Here is a 13,555-nt window from a genome sequence, read left to right on the forward strand (position 1 = left end):
GCAAATTTCCCAAATTTACACAAGCTGAGGCACAGCTGAAGAATATTCCATTTGCAAAACCCAAGTCAATTTTCATTCTCATACCCGTTTCTAAATACAATCATGTTAATCTTAGCATGAAATTAAAAGGTTATTACCAGATTTATGTTTGAAAGACATTTTTCTATTGTTTCTTCATGACAATATTCAACAACAAAAAATGCCACATTATTTACTCCCTGCATTGTACTGAGCACATACAAGCAGCAGAAAAGTCACCTGTCTGATACCTCATCTTCCTCCTCTTTGAAAAACTTCAAGGAGAATGCGTCAAGTGACAACATTTTTAAAAAACTAAAATGGCAATATTAATGAAGCAATTTATTTATGCCATCAAGCTATTGATTCATTTTCAGATTTCAATTTCAATTTTAATTTCATTACAATCTTTAGAAACAAAAATGGTTTTAAACATTTCAATTCGGAAATGCATTCAGAATTACCTTGCATTCTAAATTTCAGATGGACAGAGAAGCCAACCAGAAGTAATAAACTTGAGTCATTTGTTGCACCAAATACATTTTTAATCTTACCTTCAAAATATTTTCATATGGATTTAATTAAAAGTTAAACCTAGAATCACTGATCAATTGGTACTTGAATGATTATACCAAAAACAATGATACATTTAAGTTGCTCATTCTTTATTCTAATTGATCTTCTAATGTCTCCAATTGAATCTCAACACCTTCCACACATATTACAATTCGGGGTGGCATATGATGGATACTGCAAACAAAAAGAAACCTGCACCATTTTACTATTAAATTAAACTGGTCAAATGTTTTTTTAAACTTTCAAAACTATCTATTTGAAAAAATAAGGAAATCTCATGCGCAATTCCAGTTTCATTGGAATATTTTCTTTACTGACAGAAAATGGAAAATTAAAAATAACAGGCAGTGTATTTTTCATTGCGATTTACCGAGAATGCAAGAGTTAATTTTGCACCCTTTTACTGTAGAGCCCACCAAAGGAACAATGAAGACATATTAGACAGACTGCAGTTGTTGCAAAAAGCAGCATTTAACAGAAAAATAGAAGTAATCATGACAATCCTATGCTTGTGTGGTTTCCCCACTGCCCCAATGTACATGAGGAGAAGCATAGATTTTGTAATAAAATGGCGCTTCCTCAAAGCTAGTCGTCTTCACTGTACAGACTAGGGAAAGCTGAACCTACTTCCGGGCACCCATAAATTGGCGGGAAGTGTCATATGAACCATATGAAAGTAATTCATTCAAAAACATTAAAAAGATTGTACAAAATATTAGGTCAAAACTGCTAAAAACAATTAGCTTCATTTATGCATTTACAGTTCTTAAATTGAACCAGGAAAAAAAACATCAAGTGCTTGATTCAACATTTGCCAAACAATAAAACTGAATTAACAGAAACTGTACCACAAAATAAGTCATTAATATATTGCCTGTAATTTTTGGGTTATTTTTTTCAGCTATATTTTTGACTGCTAAGAAATGTTGGGAAATTCACAAAATAGTTTTTAAAAAGCTGGAATAAAATTAACGAAGCATTGCTAAATACAAAAAAGTGACAATTACAAAATTTCAGTCCCTACCCTAAGACTTGGATGCACTATCAAACAGATCTACATTTGGGTAGTTCAAGAAATTTAGAAAATGAAACGGTTTTGACAGTTGAATTATTTCAAAAAATTTACTAAATTTCACGGCAAAACTATTATATCACCATAAAAATAATAAAATACTGATTTAAAAACTGCACCCTTCATTATGCAGATGACCATTTCTGATGCTTCATGTGATCCATTCTTTCTACAGATAATTATGAGTTTAAACAGAGCAATATAGGAACTTTTGAACTCAGAAAATTAATCAGGCCACCGTAACACGACAAATGAATGTTTATCCTGCAAACAGAAAATGATGAGTATAATATATCTGTACAACTCTTTCAAACAAGTACGTAGTAAGATCAAGGTTAGAAGAAGGTTTACGCACGGCTTAGTTTTTGTTTGAATTGGTGTATCAAAGAAAATTTAAGAAATTCTGAAGTGAATACCTAGAGCAATCAATAAATGCTTGAGCAGTTTTATTTTCGGTTTTCTTGAACCATAAATAAGCTCAGACATGAAGACCACTTTTTTTAAATAAACAGTTATTAGCAATCAATCATTTTACTGTCACAGATTTTGTTTATATCTGCCAGACTTAATTCTTAACCAATTTCTCAAAAGAGTTGAGCTGGTGTAATATAAAGGGCTATTTGTACTGTGGCAGTATCAATGCAGCTGAATTTTTTTTAAACTTTGCAGCATAGTTTCTGTTGGCTAAGGACAATTTTAAAGATTTCTTTTATTTCTGAGATCAGGAGCTTCAGTTTTATAAAGAACTTTACCGGGCAAAGTTGAAAATTTCATAATTAAGGAATATGTACTTCCACCATTAGTAATCTCAACTACAAATTAAACAGAATAGTTAAGATGGCTGATTAAAAATTTCCCCACACCAAAACCTTAAAAATGCAAAAATACAAAATACATGAAAAGGGTCGATTAAATCATGTGACACCCTCAGTACAAACAGTTAACAAAGCCAACACCCAAACAAAGAAATCTTTTAATAACTCATGGATCACTTCAGATTTAGTTGCATTCAGTAAACAACTTAATCGATCACAACCTCGGCAATACTTGTTTTCAACCATAACCTTGTAAACACACTGAAGGTCATCAGTAACAAACATTATTTTATTATTAACCCAGTGCAATATATTAGTCGCTTGATTATTACTACGGTATTAGTGTTTGGAAGCATGACCTCTGTGCAGTTCTGCAAAACCAAAAAAATGAGCTTTATTAGGGGAAAGAACCTAAAGGGTTAATAGTGTCGTTTATTTGTGATTTAGAAGATTTATCCAAATAAGGTTTGCAAATCTACTAGAAGTTTGTGTCGAATTCACTTCTATTTGAGAGAGATTACAACACAGCACAGGAACAGCCATGGCTGCTATAATTAGGCAGCTCCAATTGTGCTGCATCAAGACACTAGTTTTCAAGGACAAAGTTCAATTAAAATAGTACTTACTTGTGTACGGTTGTTGTATTCAGAACAAAGAGTGAGATCTGTTTCCAGTTCTGGCAATCCCTCGATGCTTCCTTCGTCTTCCCACTGTCTGGGGCTTCCTAGAACGAAGGCAGAAGCGCGGAAAGCCAGTCCCAGCCCTGCCTTAGTCCTCTTGCTGAAAACCTCGCCAGAGCCATTAGTATGCTCAAAGCCTTCGTTTCTGCCATATTGACAGTTCCTAAGCATCAAGGCATCTTTGTGAGTTACTACCATTAAGTGTGCGACGCAGCCCACGCTGGGGCTCGTGTGTCTCCTCTTGCCCTCGCATGCCGCCGGGTGACCAGCGCCGGTACCTGCTCCCCGCAGCCGCCGCTCCTCGCCCGCACAGCCCGCCGCGTCCCCGGCACTCCATGATGGGTGTGAACAGCCAGTTCTTCCACTTTCACCAACATGGCCTTCTTGCAGCACAACTTCCTCCAGCAGAGGCATTTTGGGAAGGGAAGGGCCGCCCCGCCGCTGATTGGACGCGGTGCCGCTGACCTCATCGCTTCTGCATGCCCCACTGCAGCGGCTGCTCTCGCCACTCGCCCCGGCGGCTGGCACCGGCACCGGCACCGGCACGGGCGGCGCTCCTGCCCCTCTCGCCCCCTTGCCCAGCGCTCGCACATCGCCCGCACGGAACTGGACATAGACCCTGTTCAAAACAGGACACCAATCAGAACGATAAAAATACAAACTGGTACACAGAGAGAGAACGGGGGCACTCGAATATTGCAGTGTGTATGTACTTGGGGGGGGGGGGTATTTGCATTGCAACCAGCCCGCAGTTTTTTTTTGGGGGGGGGGTTTAAAAAAAGGCAAGGGCAACAGCAACAAAAGCGGAGCTCTGTGGCTGAAAGCAGAGGCTTCTCAGTAACCACAAAAACATCTGCTGCAGTAAGCTACCCCGCCCTCTACGCTTCCGGCCCGAACCAATCGCCTTCCCCAGCAAATCCCCCGACGGCTCACAATGACGTGCATTGCAGATAATAGCCACTAAATATGCCCTCCTTCCAAAAAAGCAAACACGGCGGGCAAGGACGTTTGGGCGTCTTTTCCACACTGCAGCTTTTATTTATGCTGCGCAGAAATTCTGTACAAGGTGCTTTTTATTTGCAAATTAAATTCAAGATGGCACTCAATTAGAAAATCTCTCAGTGATCAAGTCTCACTGCATGTAGTTTTAATGCGAAGCCTGCAACAGCTGAATGCCTTTCTCGTCATTCCCCTAAAGACAAGCCCTGCCACGTCGACAATCCAATGGAAAAATACTGCAGAGCTCTCCTCAAAAAATCCTGGTCGCCTTCGCCTTGCCAGTTCAGGTTTAATGTGAGGGAAATGGTTCAATACTAATTCTGATTAAGATTCGAAAATAATTTTGTATTAAATACTGATATAAACATTACATATATAAAGATTTTGAGTAGTACTATGCTTTACAATCACTGTATACGAGTAGATGAACGGATCTGTTCTGAATACATATAAAACTTCAGTATTCGACATTGAACACGACAATACTGTACTGGTCCTTCAGCCCACAATGTTGTGCCAACCTTTTAACTAACTTAAGATCAATCTAATCCTCCCCTCCTACATAGCCCTCAATTTTTCTATCATCCATGTGTCTATCTAAAGAGTTTCTTAAATGTCCCCAATGTATCTGCCTCTAGCATCACCCTTAGCAGGGCATTCCATGCATCCACAGCTCTGTCAAAAAACCTACGCCTGCCACCTCCCCTCCCCTCCCCCACTCATACAGTCCTCAAATCACCTTAAATTATGCCCCATGATATTAACCATTTCTGACCTGGGTAAAGTGTCTAGCTGTCCACTTGATCTGTGCCTCTTACCACCGTGTACACCTTGATCAAGTCGACTCTCATCCTCTATGTTGATTTATAAATCTCATCCAACTTCACTGCAATCTTACTACTTTACAAAAAAAAGATAGCTTTAAAAACCTAGAGAGGGGCAATTCAAATTTATAAATAGATGTCAGATCCATTTCTCTTAATAGTAGTTAGTTTTTATGCCTCATTATCTTGCTTCTTGTCAGGGCTGCCACAGGAACAAGTGGGTGGCAAAAAAATACAGACTGCTGGAGAAACACTGCAGGGCGAGCAGCATCTGCTGGGTGAAAGGAACAGTTAACATTTTGGGTCGAAACCCTGCATCAGGACTTCTCAGCAGTTTTTCTGGGCACTTTCTAAGGTTATTCTTCACAAAAATGAATGGTCAATGATGTTGGGCTATTGGACACAGAATATAGAATACATCCACTTCAACTTGACTGTGTGTTTAGTTGAGCATTTAATTAGCTGTAATTTGCTTTGAAACAGTGGTGCTGTATAAAACAAATACTCTTTAAATAAATGCAAATAAATTCACTTATGTTTAACACTTGCATTATCAAACTTTAACAAAATTTACGTATTCATTTAAATCTAGTTTATTTTTCCACCCAGCAAAGAAAATGGCAGAAAAGTTCCTGTGTGCCAACAACAAGTAGACATCATTAATTAAAGGTCTATGAGGTTGAGAGAGTGGACCTATCATGTTGAGTACAGCCTCCAACAAAGAGTAACAGAACCTGGCTGAACTGGTTGTTGGGTCAGGCGAGATGAAGTAGGCAGGTGCAGGCAAGGCATCCACAGCTGAAATCGTATGAAATGGGCTAGAACAGAAAGTGACATTGTCGAAAAAGAAAGCAGAGGCATAAAAGTCTACTTCCAGAGAGAGGCAAGTGTTGAAGCATAATAAAAAAAAAATGATGTCCTTAATTCAAATAATTACAAAGGCCGAGGAACAGAGAACCATGCAAAGGAAATTCTCATACCTATCAAGAGACCTGCATGGGTATTATTTTGTCAGAAATCCTACCCATCAACCTGCTACCACTCCACCCTATAAGCAAGTGAAAACCATCACTCAACCATAGTGCTCAGAAGAGGTAATTCGACACACAAGACAGCAAATATATTATGAGCCGACCTTCTTGGTATTCACTCAGGTCAATTGTAAAGAGGTGACGTTCTGACCAAAACGTATCCCAAGGAAACATATTATAGTCTACTTCTTTAAATTAATTCAATAAACCTTCCACTTAACAGGTCAAGGAGGTCAATTTGCTGACAATTCCACAGCATTCAGTTTTATCCACAATATCAATTTTATTTAATTCCTAATTTAGACTAAGAAGTGGCTGGTAACAACCATCTCATACACCCTCACAGGTATCACCACCATCCTTCCATCGCCATGTCCTATCTATGGCGTGACAGTGGATAGCGACATCAAAATATGGCTACAAAGATAGCGTACTCTATAAAAACTGGGTACCTAAAACAATACAGAACTGTACAGATTCCTTGGTGCATGATGTTGTGCTGACCTACTCTAAGATAAATCTAACCCTTCCCTCCTACATAACCCTCCACTTTTCTATCATCCATGCTTCTTAAATGCCCCTACCACCACCCCTGGCAGCACATTCTACGCATGCACCACTTGCTGTGTAAAGAACTTACCTCTGACATTCCCTCTATACTTTCCTCCAATCATTTTAAAATTAAGCCCACTTGCATTAGCCATTTCCACCCTGGGGAAAAAGGCCTCTGGCTACCCAATTTCTCCATGCCTCTCATTTCGTACACCTATCGTCACCTACCATCCTCTGTTCTGTGATGAATGATTTACTTTATTCAGCTTTGTTGCCTTTCCATTAATTTGCCACTAAGATGATCTGATACCTTTTTTATGCAAATAGAGAATTATCTGCAATAGGGCCTGTAGCCACTACTAAAACAATTTGATGCTAAGACCATGTCATTAACTGTGTTACATAATAACTCCATCTAACATGACAGGAAGAGGCTCTTCTGATCTCCACACCCATACCAGTTATCAAGCATTGACTTACACCAATTCCATTTTCCCTTCCTGTACTCACATCATCTCCATCCTCCACCCATCTGTCCCAATTCCCCCTTTTAATAACATATATGAGGGGCAGTTTACATAAGTAATTGAACCCACCAACCAGCACGTCCTTGGAATATGGGAGGAAAGTGGAACATTTGGGGGATATAATGAGAACCTGCAAACTTCACAAAGGCAGCACCAAGAATAGGATAAAACCTCAAACCTTGAACCCTCAGTAGATTCTGGAAATCCAGAGCAACACACACAAAATACTGGAGGAATTCAACAAGTCAGAGCCATCTACGGCAGGGGTTCCCAACTGGGATCCATGGACCCCTTGCTTAATGGTGTTGGTCCATGACATAAAGGTGGTTGGAAATGCCTGATCTATGGAGAGACATGAACAATCAATATTTCGGGCCAAATCCTGATGAACGGTTTCAACCCGACACATCGAATCTTTATTCCTCTCCATAGCTGCCACCTGAGCTGTTGAATTCCTCTAGCACTTTGTGGTGTGTTAAACCCAGAACGCTGAGGCTGTAGCATTATGCGCCGTGCCTCCAAGATCAAAGATATCAATGTAAATTTTGTGGTTGCACTGTTCTCTAGCAGCTGAATAATTTGGATTCTTAATAACCAATGTGCAACTGTACTTTACATTATTTCTGGTAGCCAAAGGCCTAGACTATTGATCTGGAGGCACAAGATCATTCTAGCACGGCAGCTGAGAAATTCAAATTCAAGTCGTTAGAAAATAAATCAAGTAAAAATTAGCATCAGATGGAACAAACAAACTGGCTAAAATAACATCAGGTTTACTAATGTTCTCCAGGAAATGATATTTGCCTTCTTAATCAAATCTGGTCTAATTAAAATGTGCTTTAATTAACTATTCCCAAAATGCTCAGACAAAGCACTCAGTAAGAATGGGCAATAAATGCTGGTCAGTCGGTAACTCCCACTTTCTTTGAACAAGCAGTGGTTATCTTCCTTTTTTATTTTTGCCAACAAGAATGTAGGTCAACGGCCCTGCAACTTTCTATAGAAGTGGTTTGCCATTGCCTTCTTCACAAGATGGGTGATCCCAGCCATTGTCTGCCTGGTGTCGGTGGGCACATAACCAGGACTTGTGATGTGTACCAGCTGCTCATACCATCATCCACCGCCCACTCCCACTGCATCATATGATCCTGTTGGGAGGGGGGGGGGGGGGGGCGGCTAAACATGTGCTATACCTTGCCCAAGGGTGACCTGCAAGCTAGTTGAGGGAAGAAGCACCCTAGACTTCCTTTGATAGAGACGCATCTCTACCCCCACCACCCAAGGAAAGTGCAAGGGCAAGGAAAGAGAGAGATTCTGTTCACTCTAAAGAGTTGTACATACAAGATGTACTGAAGCCACCTTCTGCACCGTAAACTTCTATGTAATTTTACTGAATGATATGGGTATAATGCCGTAATTGTTAAATATTTGTTCATTAAGTCCTGCTCCTGTTCTTTCTTTCTCATCTGGACAGCTGAGCAATGATAAGGAGTAGACAAGTCAGAAATTTACTTTTGCTTTGTCCAGGAAAACTAAATCAAATTTTGAACATTAAAGATATTTTAAACACATGAAAGGAGAATGCTTTGAAATTCCACATGCTGATGGGACTTCAATTCAGTTTAGATTTGCCCTCATATGTAACCATAATAATAATAATTTTGAACATTGATTAATGTTACCAGCCATCCCCATACACATCGCAATATCACAGAATAGATGCCATGGTCTTACTCAAGATGGCCATGATGCAGCTCTTCAGATGTTTATTGATACAACTTCATGGAATTTTCCAATGTTCTTTTTAAATCAAATTGCAAGGCAATCTCAGTTTGACAGAGAAATTATTAAATATTAGCATAATGAATGCAAAATCAGGCTAGGAAATATTCAGGAATTTGAATGTTATGGGAAAAGAGCAAGGTTAAACTCTCATTCATTTTAAGGTGTGTAAGCTAACTTTAATTTATTTTTACAACCACATGGGCGGAAGGGTACCAAAAGAGGTGTAAGGCACTCCTACTCTCTACTAGCTTGCAAGTTGCCCTTGGGCAAGATGTAGCACCCACTTAACCCTCAATCAGGGTCACATGAAGCCATGGGAGCAGGTGATGGAGGGTCATATGAGCAGTTGGTACATATCACAAGTACTGGTTTGATGCCAGGTGGATACTCTCTGAAGGGTGCTGATAATGGCTGGAGTCAATCATCTTGTAAAGTTGCTGCCCAGAAGGCAAACCACTTCTGTAGAATTTTCCAAGAACAATCATGGCCATAGGCCATGATCACCCTTGTCATGTGACATGGCACTTGATGATGATGATAATGACGACAACGACAACTGCAACATCAAAGGGAAATTAATAAATCTGTACAAGTCATCTAACTTGGAAATTTTCCTTTCCTCTTAACAATATTCACACACAAAGTGTATGATTTATTAATAATTTGTGCAATCAGTAACATTTCCTAAATTTTAAACTTCAAGGTCACAGGGTTCTTGACTTGTTAAACTCACTGTCAATACGTATACAATGAGTTTGTTAAGAGTTTGATTCTAACAAGGTCACAGGGAATGTAACACCATGTCACAATAGGATTAAGAGCTTGCAAGACTGACCTTAATATTCTGAATTTCATTAATGAAATTTACCACACACTGACCTGGTGTGCTTTTCCTTTATAAATCTTGGATCACGAAGGTGTTTGGAGGATGGGAAATCACTGTTCATAAATCGCTCCAAAACCACCTGATATTTCTGCAGTTGCACCAGACAGCCTGCAAGAGAGACAAATATAAATCCCAGACATATTAGAGACAAAATATTCAAAAATAGTAACCAATTACAGAAAATAGTGAAAGCTCATGAAATCCAACTAACGTTTCAAATTTTAGATAAGGTATGGTGGTTGGAGAGCAATGTGTTATCATTGTCCTTTTTAACATTATTAGTCAGCTTTATTTGTCATATGTACATCCAAACATACAGTGAATTGCATCATCTGCATCAAATCAGCAAGGGCAGTGTGGGCAGCTCACAAGCATTACCACATTTTCAGTGTCCACACAACTCACTGACCCTAACCCATACATCATTGGAAAGTGGAAGGAAACCAGAGCACCCAAAGGAAACACAGACGGTCACAGGGAGAACGTACAAACTCCTTATAAACAGTGGCGGGAACATAAAGCGCTGTGCTAATCGTGCCACCCCATCGACATTGACGTAGTTGTCACAGTTTAGATTCTTAAATAACTACTTCACATGTATTTCTTCATAACATTATTGTGCAATTACCTCTCAGGTCACTCAAGAGTAAAACTCCAAAAATCTGCGATCTGTCTAGTCGAAAATCAGCACAACCTTTGATGAGGTTCCACGTGGAAGGTTGGTCCAGAAGTATATGGTTGGGGTTCCAAGAGTAATTGGCAAAATGGATCCAAAGTTGGCTTGGTAATATGAGACAGAAGATGATGCCAGAGAATTGTTTTTGTGAATGGAAGTCTGTGACCAGTGGACCAGCAAAGCAACCAAAGTTGGGCTTGTACTGTTTCTTATACACACTAACCACCTGAACGTGCATGTAAGAGGCACAATGGGCAAATCTGCAGATGACACAACAAAGTATGGTGGTGTAGATAACCAGGTGGGTAGTCTGAGGCTTCTCAATGATAATTATCTGGTAACTGGGTCAGAGAAATGGCAGATGGGAGTTTAATCCTGGTAAGTGCAAGGCAATGCATTTAGGAAGGACAAATATGGATAGGACTTGTACGATGAACAGCACCAAAGGGGGATTGAGGAACACAGCAACTTCAGTGTAGAAGTCCATATATCCCCAAAGGTCGTAGCATAGACAGAAAGGTGATGGTGACTTGTGGGATGATTTCCTTCATTAGCAGGGCCACAGAATACAGGAACATGCTCTGAATGACATGGGACATGTAACGCTGGTTAGGCCAAGTTGGAATATCGCGTGCAGCTCTGGTCACCACACCAAAGGAAGAATGTGACTGCACTGGAGAAGGTGTCAAGAAAAGGCACCAGGATGTTAGCTGGGATGGGACGTTCCCATTACAAGGAGAAACTGGGTAGGGTGAATTTGTTTTCCTTGCAGCAGAGGAGGCAGAGGGGCATTTCTGATAGAGGTATACTAAATTATACAGGGATAACTATGGTGAAAAGTAGGAAACTTTCCCCACTGCAGAAGTGTTTGTAACCAGGAGGTATGGATTTCAATAAGGAGCAAGATTGTTACAGGTTACCCAAGGAAGAATTTTTTCACCCAAAGCAGGGCTGCAATATAGAACATATTAACCGAGTGGATGGTGGAAACAGGTACTCTCTCAACATTTTGGTATCTGTCTGAGCACAAATCATCAAGCCTACAGACCACATGCTGGTAAACAGGATTAATATAGGTGGGTACTTGGTGGTCAGCATAGTCACAGTCAGTCAAAAGGCCTTTCTACATGCTATATAACTCCAAATCCAATTGAGTTGGTATCTGGTTCACCAGACGTTGATTCCTGTACTCACGCCAATATTTTGGGACCCTGGCTTCCACTCACCCACCAACACACCCTTCTGGCAACCCTTCTTCTCTTGCTTCCATGAAACTCATTAATGACTTGTCTCTAGTGTTCCCTTTAATGTGACCAGTTCACTACAGAATATATGATGTTGCTCTGTAACATCAGATCAAAGTGAATTTAAAGAATACGTACACAACGCTGGAAGAACTCAGCAGGTCAGGCAGCATCCGTGAGAAAAGAGTAGGGTCTCGGCCCGAAACGTTGGCTACTCTTTTCTCACGGATGCTGCCTGACCTGCTGAGTTCTTCCAGCGTTGTGTACATATTCTTTGATCCACAGCATCTGCAGTTGTATTTTTGTGAAAGTGAATTTAAAGTTTGTTGGAATATTAATTGGAATAAAATTAACAGTCCTGAAAATCTGCTGGCTTGGCACTGAAGTTGAGTTTAATGGATTAACCGAGTTTTTCTTATATTTTTAATTCTACAAAAGTAGATCCATTCTACATTTTATTTATGTAATTATGACAAGCAAGTTTAATATTTATATTGAATCTCCTGTGAACGAAGTCATGGGACATGGATGCAATCCACCTGAAGCCGATATTCAAACAATCCCAGTGGGAGTAAAGTTCAAAATTTGAAGTGTGTATTTTCATAGTATGTATAAATTATACAATCTTGAGATCTGTCTGCTTAGAGTAAAGACCTGGAGCAGCAAATTCAGAAAACTGCAGCTGCTTATAAACTCCAGAAATCTCAAGAGAGAGCGGTATCATTTGGTTGAAAATTTACCCCCAAGATGATCCCACCATTCCCAAATCCAAACTTTTCCACAAGGAAGTACATCCACATCGCAAAGGAAGTGTACAATCTTGTTACAAAATTATTAGATTATAACAGGAAAAGCATAATTTCAAATTAATTGGTGAGAGAAATTCTTTTAGGTTCAATATGTTTTTAAAATTAAATATTACTTTGAAATAAAATTTGAATTATTTGAACTACAGGATACTGCAGCCACTTTAAGCTGACCAAGTTCTTACCTATGTATGAAGTGTCACAAAATGCAGTCTGGCTTACTGCAGAGTTTTGCACCACACAGTCCAGTGAACCTGATGCATCCACAAGCTGCAAATACCCCGTCACTGAATTAGCCTGGAACACACCGTTCAATATCTGTAAAGAAGCAAATTCAAAAAGTTAACCAAACCTCAAACTCCACAGCACAACTGAAAATTACACACTCAGTGGCCATTTTATTAGTCATCTCTTGTACCTAATAAATTGGTCACCAAGTGAATGCTCACAGTTTTCTGTTGCTGTAGCCCATCCATTTCAAGATTCAACATGGTGTGTGTTCAGAAATGCTCTACTCCCCATCACTGTTGTAACCCATGGTTATTTGAGATACTGTTGTCTTCCTGTCAGCTTGAACTAGTCTGGCAATTCTCCTCTGACCTCTCTCATTAACAAGGCATTTTCACCCACAGAACTGCCACTCACTGGATTTCTTTTTTGTTTTATGCACCATTCTCTGTAAACTCCGGAGACTGTTGTGCATGAAAATCCCAGGAGACAAGCAGTTTCTGAAATACTCAAATCACCTCATCTGGCACCAACAACCTTTCCACAGTAAAAGTCACTAAGCTCACATTTCTCCCTCATTCTGATCTTTGGTCTGAACAACTAAATCTCGACCATGTCTGCATACTTTTATGCATTGAGTTGCTGCCACGATTGGCTGATTTCTTATTCGCATTAACGAGCAGGTGTTCAAGGGGCCACTGAGCGCAAGGCATGCAAATCAAAATCGTTTCAAACTATTTTCATGTGAATTAACCTAAGTCACACCACCTTTATAAAATGAATATGTAATGACGTACATTCCCAGAACAAATAAGCGCGCCAAAGACGAATTAACC

The 13,555-nt window shown here is 39.7% G+C and overlaps 1 protein-coding gene across 1 annotated transcript in view; it reads right to left on the minus strand.

Moving 5' to 3' along the window:
• The window catches only part of ctc1 (CTS telomere maintenance complex component 1), a 76,247-nt gene that overhangs the window by 33,898 nt on the left and 28,794 nt on the right, over positions 1-13,555 (minus strand). The window contains exons 11-13 of the mRNA XM_073032572.1: positions 12,677-12,809; positions 9,759-9,873; positions 3,108-3,780 (exon numbers count right to left, since the gene is read on the minus strand). Coding sequence (XP_072888673.1) covers positions 3,108-3,780; positions 9,759-9,873; positions 12,677-12,809 — 921 coding nt within the window. The remainder of the gene's footprint in view (positions 1-3,107; positions 3,781-9,758; positions 9,874-12,676; positions 12,810-13,555) is intronic.

The sequence above is a fragment of the Hemitrygon akajei genome, chromosome 30 (assembly GCF_048418815.1).
Source record: "Hemitrygon akajei chromosome 30, sHemAka1.3, whole genome shotgun sequence".
Lineage (NCBI taxonomy): Eukaryota > Metazoa > Chordata > Chondrichthyes > Myliobatiformes > Dasyatidae > Hemitrygon > Hemitrygon akajei.